This window comes from Euleptes europaea, chromosome 3, assembly GCF_029931775.1.
Source record: "Euleptes europaea isolate rEulEur1 chromosome 3, rEulEur1.hap1, whole genome shotgun sequence".
NCBI classification, from domain to species: domain Eukaryota; kingdom Metazoa; phylum Chordata; class Lepidosauria; order Squamata; family Sphaerodactylidae; genus Euleptes; species Euleptes europaea.
Window position 1 is genome coordinate 65,799,372 of NC_079314.1, and position 19,205 is coordinate 65,818,576.

General features: G+C 38.3%; 1 protein-coding gene across 1 annotated transcript in view; it reads left to right on the forward strand.

The window, feature by feature from the left end:
• PPHLN1 (periphilin 1) overlaps positions 1-19,205 on the forward strand; it is a 37,312-nt gene that overhangs the window by 904 nt on the left and 17,203 nt on the right. Inside the window, exons 3-5 of the mRNA XM_056847625.1 lie at positions 4,159-4,329; positions 5,514-5,575; positions 16,773-17,020. Coding sequence (XP_056703603.1) covers positions 4,159-4,329; positions 5,514-5,575; positions 16,773-17,020 — 481 coding nt within the window. The remainder of the gene's footprint in view (positions 1-4,158; positions 4,330-5,513; positions 5,576-16,772; positions 17,021-19,205) is intronic.

Consider the following 19,205-nt stretch of genomic DNA (forward strand, 5'->3'; position numbering starts at 1 on the left):
ATGGCACCAAACTTGCAGACAGACAGGCAGGCAGGGAGGGCAAGGCTGTGATGGATTGTATAGAATGGGCCATAAAAATTGGACTGGGAATCTTGATGGTGCCATCAGTGGGCATTTTGTGTTTAATATTTTTGGTAATTCATTATATAATTGTAGCCTTAGTCTAAAGTAGCAATTTTTCCCCAGTAACTTAAATTTATGTGAAATACCATATCTACTGTGCTTCTCTATATCTTCTGTAGAAGCTAAGAGTTATCAGATGCATAATGTGTTTCTTCTGCACAAATTGACAATCTGGAGAAATCCATTCTTTAGGTTTTTAGCTGTGTATCCAGTACAGCTTTCAGCTCTTTGAGCTAGGTCTCTCAGCCAGTTATTTTCTCCTTTATGTTTTGTTTTCCTTATATCTTCCCATTAACTCCCATAGGAAAAGGTGTGCATCTGCCGTTTGTTTTGTGGGAGGAGCATAAGCTTTATAGAATTTAGGCATAATGCAGTATTAACTTTCTCTTTGTAATCATGTTTCTCATACTGCATTGGAGAGTTCAAATTCCTGCTCTTTAAACAGTGCATCAAAAAACAGATTTGCAGCCCAAGCCTGTGCATCTTTATTCAGAAATAAACTCCACTGAGTTCACTATTCTCAAGTAAGTGTATGAAAGACTGCAGAATGTGGGATAATCTTAATGAAGTAAGGCATTAAGTTGTGTTCCACTCCAAACCCTCTTTCTCAACTTCACTGTCTAGTGTAGATGTGAAACATGCATTTGCATAAATAGAATTTATATTTTGAAATGGTTATTATACCCTGTCCACTTTTACATAGGTATTCTGTGATGCCTTAAATTTAAATGACCTATGTAATTTAAGATAACTTAAATTTATATTCAGATGGGAAGAACAGCAGATATTGGAATCAGAACAATCAGATGAAAGTCTAAGGTCACGTATCAGTTTGCTTCATGAGTTCTGCCAGCTGTGCATGTGATGCATTCTGAGTGAAACATCCTGAAATCAGAAAAGTTCCTACCTTGGACATTGCATTTTTTTATGCTTCTCTATTGGCATCTTAATGTTAGAAACAAAATTATATTACCCTATTCAAAGCTGCTGTTCTTTAAGATTCTCTTCTGTGAAGAAATTATAACCTGAAATATACATTGGTGACTCAAATTCAATTCCTTCAACTTGAGCTCTTGTGATGATAGAATTTCAAGAACCCTTTCCAAATTATTTTATTTGCAGGGTATGCCGTTTACATTTGACAGCATAAACTACCAGGTATTAGCATTTATCGAGTTTTTATTATTCTTTTCACATTTAGGTTGGCTTTGGGTAATCCTTAATGGTTATATTACCTTTCTGCATATTCTCAGAGCAGTTGCACAATGCATGATTTGTAATGGTTACCAGATTTTGGCACTCTTTGCATCACCCTTGGACACTTACACACTGTATGCAACTGTTGAATTATCTGCACTCCTACCACTTGGCCTGGGATGAGCAGCACTGGAGGAACTATTCTAGTTCAGTCTCTGCCTTTTCCATCTAACAGAAGGAAATGGTGCCCGTGCATAAAAATCCCTCAGTGAGATGGTCCCCTCTGTGGTTCTGAAGAGCAACAAAGCTGCCAGGCCACAAGCTTAACTAGAGTGGGGAGTGTTCTGTAATGTGCATATGCACAAACTGTCTTGAATGTTGAAAAAGAAATTGGAAAGGGACACTATTTAAGATACATAGCTAGAGTGTGTGCTTACTTCGGAGTCATGTCTTGGCTGCTTTGTGATGTTTCTCAATTCTTTTTACAGGAGCCAGAAAGCTCTCTTCATTTTCGAGCTGCTGCATATTGGATGGGATTGAACAGGGTATATAGTCAGCCAGTCAGTTGGTCTTTCAGCAGTTAATGAGCCATAGGATGCAGAGAAAGGCAAAACAGCTATTTGATTAACACCATTTGTTATAAATTGTTGGATTAACCATGCAATCCTGAAAGGGGGGGCCGAGCTGCTTAGGAGCTGGCGTGACCCAAGTGCTGGTGTCTGTGCCACTTGCGCCGTCCAAGTGACTTATGGCAGCTCCAGGGAGCGACGCAGCAGTGTGAGCCTCATGCACCGGCGCTGTTTTCCTGGAAGCTTTTTTCCAGCACAAGTGCCCGTGCCAGCATCCAAGAGGCGTTTCCGGGGGCAGACTTTAGTCAGCTCTCAAAGCCCTTTCACTTTGGGAACGCCCCATTTTGCAGTCGTCGAGTTACTCCTCAATAGAGTAGTTTCACAGGTTTTGGTTGAAGTGCCTATTTCACTTTCTTTTTCTGTCCTGGAAGCCCCTCAGGAGGTGGTGAAGCTGCACTGTTCTCGGCCGTCACCTAACTATTCCCCCACTCAGGATTGCTCTGCCCGTGGTTCTTTGATCACTGTATGTCAGTGTACCCTAAAGTATTTGTAGGTTGACCTACTTTAAATTGCAGCTTGACACACTTTATGTTTCCTGAATGGTTTATGCCTTCTTTCAAGATATCCACAGTTATTATCTGGTTAAACTTTCTGCTGACAGTAGGACTCAATCCCAAAGTAAATTGCAATAATTTACATGTCTTTATTGGGGGTAATTTATAGATTACCTGCCCTGGTTGCAAAAACAATAATCCGGATAGTCAAAAGCAATCAATAGAACAATAAAAAACAACAACCACAAGATTTATTTATATGCAGTAATAGACCATAAAGAACAAACAGGACTAATAGATAATTTGCTTCATCTGAGGGTCTCCAGTCTTTAGCTTGTGTCCTACCAGTAGTTCAGTAGTATGCCGGCTGCTGAAGAGTAGCTTCTGCTAAAGAACCCAGGAAAAGGCCATGAAAAGATCTGCTCTAGGCCATTCTTAAAAGCTTTTATTCCATAGTAGGGTTTTTTTACACTGAATAGCAGGTGCACAAACTGCTTTGGGGGATACTTTCAGTATCAAGTGGTGGCGTGGCGGTCATGGAAACCTGTCTTGGATTCACAAAACTATGTATTCTTTGGCTTCTAGCCAAATTGAATATTTTTACAGTCTTGGATGTATTGCATATCTATTTCAGTAAAGTTGAATTAGATCTGTTGCAATTTAACTTTTAGTTCCACCTGATTTAGAGTAGGTAATTTTAAAATTGCAAATCAAAGAAACATACTAACAGTACAAATATGACACTCATTTTAAAAATGTTACAGGGAACAAAATGGTGGTTTTAAAATCTATACTTTTAAGAATGAAACAAATAATATGCTTTATCTTGTGAGATTGTGCAAAGATTTTTCATGAATTTTAGAAGGAATTAACAAGTTCTATTTAAAAGTTAATTAAAAATTACTCAAAAGGAAATAGAATGAAAGTAGCGTCACCAGACCTGAGCAAATCCAATCTTGTGCCTAATTATGTTGTTGTATGCTCTTAAAATTGTGTTGTATACCATGTGTGACATTTTAATAGCCCATGCTACATATTTCTGGGCAGACATCTACATACTTGCTGAAATAGCCAGTGGTAAAGTGGTGAAGAAAAGAATCTTTGTGATATTTGAAGTATTGATTAAGCTTAACACAGATTTCTAGTCTGTTTTTAGAAATACTGTTCATTGGTTGGTGAATTTATACCTACTATGTTGGAATAACTACTCATAATTGGGGTTAAAATTAGAAGTATGCATGTTCCATTTAATAGCAACCATAGGGATGGCAGGACACCAAAATCAGGAAAAAAAATACTGAGTGCAGAGCCAGTAATATGCAACAGCAATTTAATTAAAAAAAATAATGATGCATTTTTCAGAATTTGTTCAGGGGAATGTGTCTGATAGTTAACTGCCCATGCATTGTATTTCTTCCGTATAAGATGCAGAAGATTATGGTCATATATGGAGATGCATCTTCTCTAGACATGTGTGTCTACTTCCTGAACAATTTCACCATAAGATCTGTTGACTTAAATTTCTTGTTGAACATAGGCCATTTAGTTTAGCCTTTCCTTTGTTTAACGGAGTCATAAGCTAAACTAAGCATGTATCATGATATCCTTTGTTTTTGGTCTGGTTGACATAAAATGCAATGTCAGCATTAGTCTTTTATGGCTTTAAAATGCATTTTTAGTAAGAATTATGTGTTGTGTATATTTTCTATTTTTAGGATGACTATCGAGTAGTCAGCTTAGGACCCAAGAAACCACCACTTCTAGAGAGACCTGGGGAAGGAAGCTACAGTAGATACGAATATAGTCATGCTCATGTTGGCTACCGAGAGTATGAAGAAGGTCGTGGTTTTGCCAATGAAAGAAGAAGTGGCCCACCAAATAGAAGTGTAAATGGTTTAATTTTTTTTCATAGATTCGCTGTTGAAAAATGCATTTTTCCAATAGCTTCATTATTACACTTACTGCGTTAAACTATTAAACTTGGAATATTAAGGAAAAAAATCTGATATTTGTATTCTTACAGTCCATTTCTAAAGGGGGGCTGAAGCTCTTTAGGAGCTGGCATGACCTCGCACTGCCATAGGTGCCACCTTATCACGGAATAAGGTGGCACCTACGCCAGCATGGGGGCAAAAATGCTGGTGTTCGACACCCCCGCCAGCAGGGATTTCCTGGAAGGGAAAGCCTGTGCTGGGGGGGGGCGCATTCCTGGGGACAGAGCTGCCTTTGGGCAGTTTTCTAACGCCGTTCGCCCCAGGAACACCCCCTCACACAGTGGCGTAGCTACAATACCTTTTTTGGTGTTGTAGCCTCACTGTTCTCAATGGGCATCTTTTCCTTTTTCCTTTAATTTTTTTTAAATACTTTTTTTTTACCCCTGCGGCATCTGGGAAGCCTCTAAAGAGGAGGCGTGGGTGCATCATTCCCATTGCCACGGAAATACAGATCCGCTCAGGAATGGTCTGTCCGACTATACTAGCCATAAATCTCCCTACTAGATTTACTGTAGGAAGTCAGCTGTGATGTTTTAGCAGTAGCTCTTGAAACACTTGTGGCTGCACGTATTATAAAGGTGTCCAAATAGTCTTCTGTGAACACTTCTGTGGTCATTTGTGTGGTGAATTTGCATTTAGAAAGCAGCCCTAAGCAGATCTACACAGAATCTTATTCAGTTCTTCTCAATGGGGAAAGTAATGTTAGTATGCTGTTTTTGGCAGCTGCCTGTTGATGCAGTAGTATTTTATCTACTATGCAGTCTTGTCCATCAGTTGATATACTAGCTTTTATTGTTTGATCAGCATATTTCCCCTTCCTTGTCCCTTATTAAAATATGCTTATGCTGGAGATGTAGGCAAAATGATTTGAACACGTGTACAGGATGCTATCTTGCTATGTACTATTGGTATGGGGAATGTTAAAAAAACTAGCAGTATCAGCAATGAAATGATGAAGTCTAAATAAAGTGTTCTAAAAATATAGGAGAAAAGCAACCAAATGGTTTTGTTTTGTTCAGACTTGATGCTGTACCATATTGGGTTACAACCTTCCGGTATCTTTTCATATTTCATAGGATGATCCAGGGTACAGATGGCCAAGAGATGACCATCCTGCGAGTCGTCAGCCTGATTACAGGTATTTTTTTTAAATTTAATTTTGTTTCTGAATTGCTTCTTTATTTGTGTTGATAAATAATTAATGTATAGCTTTAAGCTGTGTTTTAGTTGATGGCACATGTGTATTTCTGAATTGACTCTCAGAAGCATTCCAGCCATAATTGAAAGATAGGATGGCCTAAAAGTCCTCATAGAGTATGTTTTGGATTCCTCCCTTTCTTTTGTCCTATAAAAATTCAGATAATAATTTGAATCTAGCAATCAGATCTCGCCTGCTTTTCCCTCCCTTCAGAAGCTATTTCTGACCCTGGGGAAATTGATTTCTGGGATTATGGGACTCATGTGGGGTAATAGACATATGGTTTGAGGGGCAATATCGTCCTCTTCTGAATGCAGCCCACCAATCTGCATGGCTGTTACTCTTTGGGGTCCTGCAGTTCCTAGAATCAACTTTGCTGGGGTTCGAAATGGCTGCTGGGGAAGGGAGAAAGTGGGGGAAGATCACTGATCATCAGCACCTTCCATTGACAGATCACTGGATCCAACCCAGAAATCAGTCTTGGTGTATAGAGATAAGCACTAAGAGAACAGAGATGGTCTTCTTAATGGTTGTTTTGCAGCTGTGGAATCCACTTTAAATGCTTGCCAAAGCCTAGTGAAGATTTAAGTTGTAAGAAATGCTGCCGTTTAAAGCATTATTGGTGGAAAATTGAGAGGGGAAGGTTGGTCTTCGAGGATGTGCTCTCTGAAGCCCATTATGTTACCCCTCCATGAGTCTTTTTTGGCTGACTAGGGGGGTTACCGCACTTGTATTCCCAGTGATGTATTAAGAGTTTGAAAATATTATAAAAAATACTGTTCGCACTTTCTATGTATTCCCACCAATGTATTAAGAGTTTGAAAATGTTATAAAAAATACTGTTCGCACTTTGTTTGGCCCCTTTAGCAGTGAAGACGTCTTTCAACCATTTATAAGCTGTGGTATCCAAAAACCCTTTTAAAGCGATGTTTTTTACAACATTTTCAAACTCTTAATACATCGCTGGGAACACAAAGTGCGGTAACCTCCTATATCATCAGTTTAAGATTTAAGTTGCCAGTAAGGTTGGTGGGATCTAGTTTCTCTCTTTCTGAGTACTGATTTGTGTGGGCTGCCAAATACCAGGTTGGGTAAACTATGGAGCCATTGTAAGGTTTTTATTTGTAAAGATTTGCCTGCAGATTCTGTATAGAATCTAGTGTTGAAAGATTTGTGCTTGACTTTCTTCTTTTGTGTGTGTTTTATTATGCAGTATTTATTTCCTTAGAGTTTATAGTTACTGATGAAGCAAGAGCTATTAGGTTTACATGTGTGTCCCCCTATTTACAGTGAAATATATATGTGATGATTTGTACAATTAAGAATAGTTTTTAGTACAGATCTGTTCTTGAAAGATTTATCAGAAACAAACAGCTTGGCTTCTTTGTACACTTCATGGTAGTGAGTTGATAGTCATAGCCATGATATCATAAGGCTAAGAGCAATTCTCAAAATCGTACAGCAAAGGCTGTTACCATATATGGAACGAGAAATGCCTGATGTTCAAGCTGGTTTCAGAAAAGGAAGAGGCACTAGAGATCATATTGCAAATATAAGCTGGTTACTGGAGCATACGAGAGATTTTCAGAAAAAAATCAGCTTGTGTTTCATAGATTACAGCAAAGCTTTTGACTGTGTTGATCATGAAAAGCTATGGCTGGTTTGAAAGGAAATGGGTGTGCCACTGCATCTGATCGTTTTGATGCGCAACCTGTACTCTGGACAAGAGGCCATAGTTAGAACAGAATATGGAGAAACGGAATGGTTTCCAATTGGCAAAGGTGTCAGACAAGGATGTATTTTATCTCCCTATCTCTTCAATCTATATGCAGAACATATAATTAGGAAAGTTGGATTAGATTCAGATGAAGGTGGAGTGAAAATTGGAGGGAGGAATATTAATAATTTGAGATATGTTGATGACACTACATTATTGGCAGAAAATAGTAAAGATTTGAAATGACTACTGTTGAAAGATAAAAGCGAAAGTGCCAAAGCAGGACTACAGCTGAACATCAAGAAAACAAAAGTAATGACTACAGGAGAATTACACAACTTTAAGGTTGACAATGAGGACATTGAAATTGTTCAAGACTTTCTATTCCTTGGCTCCACCATCAACCAAAAGGGAGACTGCAGCCAAGAAATCAGAAGGAGATTGAGACTGGGAAGGGCAGCCATGAAGGAGCTAGAAAATATTTTGAAGTGTAAGGATGTGTCACTAGCCACCAAGACTAGATTATTTCATGCCTTCGTATTCCCTATTACTATGTATGGGTGTGAAAGCTGGACAGTGAAGAAAACTGATAGTAAGAAAATAGATTCCTTTGAAATGTGGTGTTGGAGGAGAGTGTTATGGATTCCGTGGACTGCCAAAAAAACAAATCAGTGGGTTATAGATCAAATCAAGCCTGAACTGACCCTAGAAGCTAAAATGACTAAACTGAGGCTATTGTATTTTGGTCACGTCATGAGACGACAAGAGTCAGTGGAAAAGACAGTCATGCTAGGAAAAGTTGAGGGCTGTAGGAAAAGCGGAAGACCCAACAGGAGATGGATTGACTCAATAAAGGAAGCCACAGCCTTCAATTTGCAAGATCTAAGCAAGGCTGTCAAGGATAGGACGTTTTGGAGGACTTTCATTCATAGGGCCGCCATGAGTCGGAGGCGACTTGACGGCACTTAACACACACACACACACACACACACACACACACACAAGAGCAATTCTGCAGCAACACTGCTTGGGGCAAATTGTTAGTTCCTAAACTAATGCAGCAAGCACAGAGTATTTCTAGAGTACTGATTTTCTAGAGGTGTTAATAGTACTGCTGGTCTGTAGTTCAGGTATCTTCCTGAGGAGGGTATTTCAGTAAGTACATTTTGCTGACTCAGTAAAGGATCTTTGTGATCCCTTGACTTTAGACATATGCATTTCTAGGGTCTGTTAAAAAGACATTATACTTTGTAGCTCTTGTTGGCTGTGTTGTTTTAATGTTTTGTTGTTATTCTCTGAAGCCTTTGTTTAGTTTTTTGTTACCTGCCTTGTCCTGGTGTCTGTGAGAAAGTCAAACTTGCAAATATTATTTGCACCAACATGAAGAGCTTTGTGATACTGTGTTGGTGTGGTAGTAAGGATACCCCATGTTAAACAAGTGCTGAGCAAACAAGTTTTTGGATTGCTCTTGGCAACTAGATATTTTTGATTTGCTTGAAAAACAAATTTAGAAAGAATCACCTTTTTACTAATCCCCTTTTCTAAAAGGTGATTTTTACTAATAAAAATCACCTTTTTACTAATACAGCAAGACAAATCTACACTGTTTCCACAATGTCTCCCACTACTTCTACAAAAGTAATAGAATTGAACAATTGAATGTTAATGATTCATGAACATTTCAAATCTTTGCCTTTCTAATTAAAAAACATATGAGTAAGAAACTGAGGAAACAGTAGGCAGTTTGTTTTTGAAGAGCAATAGTGGCCTCCAGTGGCCACAGAGGTTTGAATTCGTGGACTTAAATAAAGAGTTTTGATACAGCACTAAGTTGTGTGTGTGTGTGTGTTTTGTACTTGCAAAAACAAAACAAGAGTTATTCTTGCATCTGGGGCAGGGAGGTAAGATTTTATAGTAGAGTGGCAAAATCCATATTTCCAAATGGGTACTGTAAGGAGCCTGTGAGTGTCTTAATCATGCAGGGGAGAGTGTAAGATTTTAAAAACAAATTCAAACAATGCATACATAGGTCCTTAGCAATTAGAAAAGGTCAATATAAATTAAAACATTTTGGTTACCAACCTAACCTCTGAAATTAGCATCAAAAGTTCCACGGAAGTATTATTTGGCCACATATCTGTTAATTCATTTTGTAAATAGAGTTTGAAGTAGTCACCAGTAATGACAATGTGCATTTTAAGTATTTTATTATAATTTAAAAATATTTTTTGTGAGCTGCTTTGAGAAAGTGAAATATAAAACTTGTAAGTAAATAAATCCAAGGACCAACCTGGATTTGCTGTTGGGCTGGATTCCCCTTAGCAAGCATTGGACTTGGCCTTCTTTCTCTGCTGGATCAGCTGTTGGGTTTCAACTTTTATACGTGGGAAACCAAAAGCACAGCCAGTACATGCATTAAACTCTTGTTTTACTCCAGCAAACAGGACTTGTGTATCGGTACACTGGATGTTGTCCTTTGCAGAGCCTTAGTAAGCCTTCATAAGTCAGCAAATATTTATTAAGCTCAGATGTCAGGTGGAGAGTTTCCATGCTTAGTGGTGGTTTTAAGAAAAACCATAGTAGTCAAGTAACTGGAGGTAGATTGCTTTTCCATAGTATGTTAGTACTATTGTAGAAATAATGACAGGAAGTCCTCCTGCTTGATTACATTGGAATGTCTTCACAGTGGCCCTGTGGGAAGCTGACCGTAACATACATATACCCTTTGAAGCCCTGTGTTGGAGCCCAGATGATTGCTGCTGTGTTTGGCAGATTTCTCGAAATAATCTAAACACTGTTAGAACGATATATAGTAGAACAGATACTTTTCTCATGGAATCTCTTCAATACTCTTTCTGATTGTATATCAAAAGACCAGATGTAAAATAGCTCAAGAATCCTTGTCTATGGTAGCTTTTCACAGCGCCTCGCCAAAATGCAAGTGAATTTACACTCCCCTGGAATTAAGATCCTAATCCTTTCTTAAGAGACAATTACTTGTGCTTCTTAGCTCTTTAACTATAGAATGAATCACCTTCATGAAATATGAAATGTAAAGTAAATTTAAAGATAGCTGATTCATTTAACAATTTAACAGCAGCAATTGCATGAGAGTAAACTGCAGACAGGATGTTGATTAGTATGGGTTGTAGGAACCATTATCACTCCATTGTTGGTCCATCTTCATGGGCTCCCAGTCTAGTTTCTGGGCACAATTAAAGGTGCTGAAGTTGAGCTTTAAACCCCAGTGTATCTTGGAACAAACATACCTGAAGGATTGCCTACTTCCTTATGAACCAACCTGACTGCTATGGTCATCTTCTGGTGCCCCCCTCTTTAAGCAAGTGGCAACCCAAGGGTGGCCTTCTTGGTCTTGGCACTCTTCCCAGAGAGACTAGCCTGTCCTCTTCTGTTTCTGTTTTCCGATAGTGGGTAAAGATGTTTTTTGTTTCATCTGGCATTCCCTCATTGATATATCCTTCCCGCCTTATGTTTTTTTAAAGTTGTATTTTAACTTGGTTTTAATTGTTTTAATAATGTTTTTTTGATTGGTTTAACTGGCTTTTAAGATTTATTTTTATTATGTATGTTTTTAATCTGCTAGCCTCCTTGGTGGCTCTGATGAGGGCAGACAGGCAGGTGTACGTTTTGTAAAATAAACAAACTATTCTATATAACTAGCAGTAGATAAGAGGTCCTGGAGTCCTGTTTTCTGTGGATCACTGTTCTGTTCTGGGGATAGTTGTTGATAATCTGCAATATTATTGAGTGGGTAAATGTAAGTTAGGTCAAAGAGGAAACTTTGCCAAAATCTTGATCAGCTGAGAACAAACTTCTCTGACCCTTCTTTAGTTATCAATTTAACATTTGGGTTGAAGTTAGAATATAGTACAAAACTGTACACTTCATCAAGTGCAAAGGAAACGAGTGGGGTGATCATTCCCGTAGTTCTATTGCACTACTATTTTTAAAAAACATCTGAAGAGGACATGATAATGAGCCCTGTCCCTCCTGATGTGCTATGAGTGAAAAGTTCCTAAATCATTTATTGCTGTCCCTGGAATCTCTTTCAGGCTCCAATTTTATAATTACATGTTTCTTCCTGTGTATTTGGTTCCTCGTTGTTCATGTGTGGTGAAGCTCAGCCAACATAGTATTGAACTTTCCTTTACGCTTATTGTAGTTAAGCATAGCACTTTGTACCAGTTTGTAAGATACAATCAGTGTACATTTTAAAATAACTGCTTAGTCAGCATTTCTCAAACTTTTACAAATAACTTGCGCAGCTTAATCATCTTAAAGGGAAACTAAAGTAGAAACGGGGTTGGAATGAATTATGGTAAGGGCGTGGAAAATATTGAGTGCTATAGCAGAGAATTTTATTAGCCCTAGAGGATAACATAGCTCCCACCTGAAGTTGAGAAACTGATGTTGGTTTTAGCAGGTCAGTGTTTCTTCTTTATAGCATAGCATTTACTTTTATTTCAAATGAAGCTGTAACCATGATGTTATACTGTAGAGTGCAGCAATTGTACAGTGAATGATCTGTCAGCATTTTCATTACAGTCTTTTCAGGATCACAGTATGAAACTCAGCTGTAAAAACTTACTTTGAATAGAAACTTGGCAAAAAAATAATACTCTGTGCTGGAACATTTTTTCAGCCCAATCTTTTTATACAATCTGCTTTTAAGCAAAAAGCTGACAGAATAAATAATGTTTTAGATACTGCATTCTTTTATTCATTTTGTCCTATCTACTTAACAATTTTTGTGTTATTTTAAATTTCGTCATAATTTCCTAACAAAAATATGTGAAAACTCTATTCTTTAAATAATTGCAACGCTCTGGTGCAATTAGAGCAAGTTGCAGCTGGGATGTTTGAGAGAGATTAATTGTAGAAGAATATTATAGTTATGGCAGCCAGAAAACAAAAAGTGGCTGCATTTAATGTAGCTAACTCTGCTATGTCATTTTGGGGATGAGTGTTCTGTCTATCCCGCTTTGCCTTCTATCACACAAAGCTCAGGAATTGAAGACTTCTGCATTCTAAACAGCCATTATTTTTTGTGTTTCCAATTCAGACAACAGCAAACTTGTTCTTTAGCATATAGAGGATTGCAAACAAGATTAAACTGTGGTTTTGAGTCCTAGTTGGTAGACTATAGAGCAGCCAGTAGTTTGTTGGAAATGTGAAAGTCTTAGATTTGTGAGCTGTGTGTAAGGGAGGAGCCCAGAGAGAATATGAAAGCTTGAAACTTCCAATGGTCCATCCCTATAATGGCAAACCTTGGATTTGGTTACATCTGAATGCAGCTGTTCTAATTCCCTAGATTTTCTTCTACTCTGCAGTGTTTTTAAAGGCGTTTCATCTTCACCTGGAATACTTAGTAGAAAAACATCATTTACTAAAATTGTTATTTGGTTGCTAGTACAGAAGACAAATTACAACATTCAAACTGAGGAATTTAAAGATAGGTCCTATAGTGTCGTGTTCTGCGGCATCCAGAAATATGTTCTTACAGACCTAAAGTTTGATTGTAGAAATAAGAATAAAGATGATCCTGAAATTTGGACTGCTCTGTTAATCAACATATTTATGTTGTTGAGGAACCTGAAATATACAAACATAGCCTTTTGCTAGACTTTGGTGTTTTCTTGAATAAAGTTTTCCAGTTTAAAGTTGGATGAAAAAAAATCTTTATCTTTTGCCATTTTTTCTTGCAAGAAAAAAAGAATACATTTTTAGGCAAGTAGGCTTCTGAAATGGTTAAGAGTTGCATCTAATAGATCAAAATAGCTACAACATTGTCTCAATAATGAGGATTAAGAGGAATTATTGTTCCAAAATGGTGTGCCACAGCTCAAAAATCCTTGTGAAAGCAGCCATTTTGCATATTGTCAATATCATGGCTACATCTTGAATTAGGTTGCAATTTCTGAGCTGTCTTCACTGGCAGCCCCATTTGGTGTACATTTATTCTTCTTTTGATTTATATTCACCCCCCCTGGCCAGAGCGGGTCTCAGGGCAGCTAATAACAAATGTAAAATATAGTCCTTTAAAACATCCCATGCTTAAATAATATAATTCTTAAAACCCAATAAACCATCTAATAACCTTACAGTGGTACAGATGTTACCACGTTTAAAAGATCAGCTCTCCCGGTATTAGATGGTAAAAATGGGAGAGCATTTGGTGGTAGGAGCCAGCCATAATAAACCCTGGGGGGTGGGGGGGAACCCCAGTTGGAAATCAGTAAGCTAATTGCATGGGAAACAGTATAGAAGCTGGTCCGTAGTGATGTTATAGATAACGCTGTCTCCAGCCGTAGGCCTGATAGAACAGCTCTGTCTTACATGCTCTATGGAACTAAGGTCCCGCAGAGCTCTTATCTCTTCAGACAGAGTGTTCCACCAGGCAGAGGCCACAGTCAAAAAGGCCCTGGCCAAAGACAGCTGGACTGACTTTGGGCCAGGGACCACTAGGAGGTTTTGTGTGCTGGAATATAAAGATCTCAGGGGAACATAGTAGAGGAGGCAGTCCCACAGGTATAAAGGCCTTTAAGGGCTTTAAAGGTTAGCACAAGCACCTTGAATTAGATCTGAATGCAAATCTGGAGCCAATGCAACTGGCAGAGAACTGGCTGGATATGCACTCTCCAAGGAGCACAGCTGCATCCTCACCAGTTGAAGCCTCCAAAGAAGCTTCAGGGGCAGCCCTGTGTAGAGCGAGTTACAGTAATCTAGTCCGGAGGTGACTGTTGCATGGATCACTGTAGCTAGGTAGGTGCAGGAATAGTAAGGAGCCAGTTACCGAAACCAGCGCAGATGATAAAATGCTGTCTTAACCAAACTGGATAGCTGCCTCTCCATAGTGAGGGCGGCATCTAGGACAACACCCAAACTCTTGATGGAAAAGGATGGTATTAACCGCATCCCACCAACAGCTAGGAGCTTAGGCCCCTGCCCTATTCCAGAATGGCCGAGCCACAGGAATTTCTGTCATACGGTATAATACAGGAATTTCTGGAGCCACTCAGCCACTGCTCTCTCCACTACCTTACCCAGAAAAGGCAAATTCGATATTGGACGGTAGTTGGCTAGGTCAGATGTAACTGTGGGTAACCTGGGTAACTGGTCAGATCTCATTTTCTAGTGTAAGGCTGTAGTTGGTGAACCACCTGTGCCTGGTTAAAGTCACTACATACTCTAGATAAGCCCTCAACCATCCATCTAAAACAACAGATCAAATTGCACTCCCTTCCAGAGCAAGCTGAATTTCATTTCCCTGATCATTATTACCACCATCCAACAGCTTCTTAGTAAACTATATTTATGGGCTATATGGAAGGGAAGAGAGTACCTGGAGTTATTATGTCAACCATTTGGATAATCTCTGAGTTCTATACATTGACCAGAGAGTTGATACGATCACCAATCATGTTGACTGGAAGCTCCCTGAGGGCCACCAGGAATACATGTGTATGTACCCATCAGCTTCTGAGGGTGTATTATTCTAACTGATCTGTCTCTGCGGACATTTGAAGTGAGTTTAAACCTCAGCAGTTTTGTGGTGTTAACTCTTGCTGGTTTCAGTAACATATTGTGCTGATTGTTTTGGATCAGGGTGTGTGTGTAGAGGCTCTTCAAGTGTGGAGGGAAAGTCCTACATTAGAAGTAGGGCCATTCAGCCTTCCTCCCTCTATTTCCAGGCCCTGAAAATTGAGGAGGCTCAATGCACCGAGAATTCAAATATCAAGAGTCACTTTGCACATTCCCCAGTGGCAGAGAGCCAGAGCCACCCCCATGATACATGGCAGTTGTGCTTTACGCGCATATACACATTACAGTTGTATGGGAAATTATTATTTTTTTGCTATGAAATAATAAAACAGTCCTTATAGTCAAAAACTCAAAATATCTTTATTGGACTCTTGGAGGGAGAAGGAAGTCTGTAGAAGTTGTTGCAGGGATTCACATAGTAAAATAGTTTAGAAACAAGAAATGTGCTTTTCAGCAAAGAAATCTTGCTGATGCTGAACAGATATGGGTCTGGTCATTGCCTGAATGGGAAGCCTCCAGAGGATCCTTTGTGACTCATCTTAAAATCTGTTAAGGAAGAAATGCAGGTATAAATGCAGTAAGTATTTTTGTGCTATATTAATCAAAGGCATGATTGTTCGTTGACAAATTAGCTCAGTTTTACTTGTGCGTTCATAGAATAGAATCATTTTAACATTCTGTTAGTTCCACTCTTGCAAAAGGTTTTCAAGGCAGCTTTATCATAGAAGGTCCTTTACAAAGTGCACACTAGAGGTCCCTTTTTCTCTGTTTACCTTTAGTTCAGCAGCTGTGTCTGGGTGTGTGGCTTTGTGTAGGTCATGCACTTAATGCATATACTTACCAAGAGAAGTAAAGCAATAAAACAATCTGTGTTTCAGTTTATTTTAAATATTTTGTTCTTTATTGCATGGCAATATAACGGTCATAAAATCCTGGCAAGGAGGTGAAAACTTTTTGGTTCTCTATACTTATTTCCTGGGTACAATGGACATTCCGAGCCCCAATCAAGTTTGTGTTAGTTTCCACACTTGTTGACTTTATGAGATTCTTTGGGAAAGGTTAAAATTCTGATGTTTTTTGTGCAGCATTTTGTTCTAAATATTGGCCAGGTGCTACCTTAATTTTGGCTATTAGATCTGTGGTGGTTTGATGTTTACATTCGTTATTATTTTAAAATAAGTTTTGGGGTCAAATGAGAACTTGTTTCTTCCCCCCCAAACCTAGATTTTAGAAGGGATAAACTGGAATACCCTGCTTAAAGCTAACAATGCTGCTCCTAATAAAGATCTGCCTCTGAATGTAGCCCATTAGCCAATGTTGCTATTAAAAAATTCCACTTTGATTATACATAATACTACAATGTCAAAATACTCATTTGTTGGGAAGAAAAATTTGCAGCCTTGAAATATGTAAAGTCTATTATTAAATGGTGGCTTTAAAAATCCAGGGTTTTGTAGGTGTGAACTTGGAGCAAAAACTTTCAAAGCCTTCACGTGTGATCCACCAGATGTACAGTGCTAATATAGGAGGTTGTCCTTATCTATTACAAAGTTTTTGCTCCTGAGCTGTAGCTCTTATTTTTATAAACGTACTATTATACACTGTCAGCTCACTAAATATTAATTGGCAGAAGAACGAACGATAGAACAGGTAATAAAAATGAGTAGGAATAGTGAATACATTTACATTGGTGCTACTTGTTGCTTCTTGAAGGATGCTGATAAAATTTGATTTTTTAATGAATAAATAGTTCAGTAGAATATCCTCTGCTTTATGATACTTAATTGGGTACTTCTTGATTCTTATAGAGAAGAAGATAAATATTTGTGATTTGTTTTATTGCAATAACCTTTACAGGGATATCCGAGACGGCATACGACGAAAAAACCTATATCCTCCCTATGCAAGAGATCGATCTCCACATAAGAGGGATTCTCCTTACTTCAGGGACTCGCCTGTCAGCCGAAGGGATTCTCCTCACAGCAGATCTGGCTCCAGTGTCAGTAGCAGAAGTTATTCTCCGGACAGAAGTAAAGCCTATGCTTTCCACCAGTCCCAGCATGGCAGAAGCGTATCATCTTTACATAAAAGAAATATTTCACAAGGTAAATCTCTTTATTCTGTTCTGACTCTGCAATTCTGAAGTTAAATCGAGATTCAGTGAGTAGCAAAAAGCTGGTGACATACAGTAAATCATAATGTTCATTTCCTTTGATCTTTTTTTATGGTTTTTATTTATATAATTAAGAGGGTACAGGGGGAAAAAAGGGAAAGGGTAAACGTTATATTTATAAAAATACAGTATTATAAAACAGTTTCTAAATAAAACTTAATTACAGCATGTCATTTGTTTATTCTACTTATGTCAGGCTGATTTCTATTATCTGATAATCCAGATTTTGCTTAGCAATTAATTAAAGTAAGAAAGATAGTACATAGCTTATTATGGATGTTTAAATTAACGTACTTCGTTCAAATTAGCTACAATTCATATAAATATAAAAAGACGCCCACTTCTCCTCAAATTGCTCAGTAGATTCACTGGATTTAAAATTTAATTCGAAAGTCATTTTGGCCATACTTGCATATTCCAGGAGTTTTTCTTTCCAGTCTTCTATTTCGGGTGTATGAGTTTGTTCCCAGGTTCTTGCTAGCACCGTTCTGGCAGCGGTTGTTGCGTATTTAAAAACGTCATGGGATTTCAAAGGCAAGTTTGGCGGCACTATACTGAGTAGATAAAATTTGGGATCGAATGTAAACTTCATATCTAACATCAACTGTAGTTCTCGATGAATTCTTTTCCAATATAGTTGTAATTTTGGACATGTCCACCAAACATGAAAGTAGGAACCGTCTGTCACTTGACATTCCCAGCATGCGCCTTTTTTCCCTGGAGTAGTCATCTGGGAAAGCATGTTAGGAGTCAAATACCATCTGTAAAAAGTTTTATACCAATTTTCTTTCACTTCTTGGCAAACAGTGTATTTCATTTCCGAAGTACAGAGTTTTTCCCATGAGTCCATATTGATCTTTCCTTTGATCTTATAGACATCCCTGCTTAATTTCTCCCCCCCGCCAAAAAAAATGAATGAAAATTTTAAAGGAGGAGTTGTATTTAAACCTAGTTCGTGATTTTTAATTGCTGTGAGCTGAAAGTATCTTACTTCCCTTCCTTGTTTTAGAGTAATCCCGGTCATGAAATAACTCTCTTTGCCTTTCTTCTAAAGAAGCTCACCCATCAGATTTTGTTTTAATTCTGTGATTTTGGGAACAGACTGTGTATTCCTCTTTTCCAATTTTCTTAGTAGAATTTTCTCAGCATTTATTTTTCCAGTAATCAAGTGCCCTATCAATGTTCTGTTCTGTCAATTAAAGAGTGGGAAATGCCATTATTGTGCCAGTTTCCTACATAAGAATTGTCTTGCTGGATCAGACCAAAATCCTGCTATTTCTACATTTTTTCTTCAACCTGGCCAACCAGATGTTGTAGGAACCTCTGTAAATAGTTGTGTGGTGATGTGTGTTATTTGGTTGTGCCCACTGTATGGTAAACAGTGAGGTTTCAGTTCTAGATATCATTTAATCAGTCTTCATAGACCTATCCATCAAGAAATAGACATATCTTTTTTAAAGTCATCTTTGCTCGTTACTCCTAGAACAGTGAATGTCGATTCCTTACATTCCTGCATTACATGGAGAAATATTTTTATTCTACTAAGGCAGCTGCCAGTCCTTTAGGGTGTGAACCAGGGTTCTAGTGAATATTCTGTTTCTTTTTTTCTTACTGAGTTAGAACCCTAGCATCTCTTTTCTCAGAGAGAAAACTGAACCTGAACTCTTAAGATGTGTGTGTGTAAAGTGCCTTCAAGTCGCAGCTGAGTTATGGCGACCCCTTTTGGGGTTTCCATGGCAAGAGACTAACAGAGGTGGTTTGCCAGTGCCTTCCTCTGCACAGCAACCCTGGTATTCCTTGGTGATCTCCCATCCAAATACTAACCAGGGCTGACCCTGCTTAGCTTCTGAGATCTGACGAGGTATACTCTATTTCTTCAGTCATTTTAGTTGTCCTTTTTAATGGCCAGTACATACCTGGTTAACATTTTCCTGTAAGCTTTGCTCTTGTGGCCTCAAGACCTTTCTTTGACAATTACAGAAAATTTAGGCAGAATAGATGTAGATACAAACTTGGGTTCTGTATCCAAATGTGCAAGGTTTTGTACTTTCCTATTACAGTATGTTCTGTTATTACTGCAGTAGTAAGAGCCTACTCTGAGTTACTGTTTTTCTTTC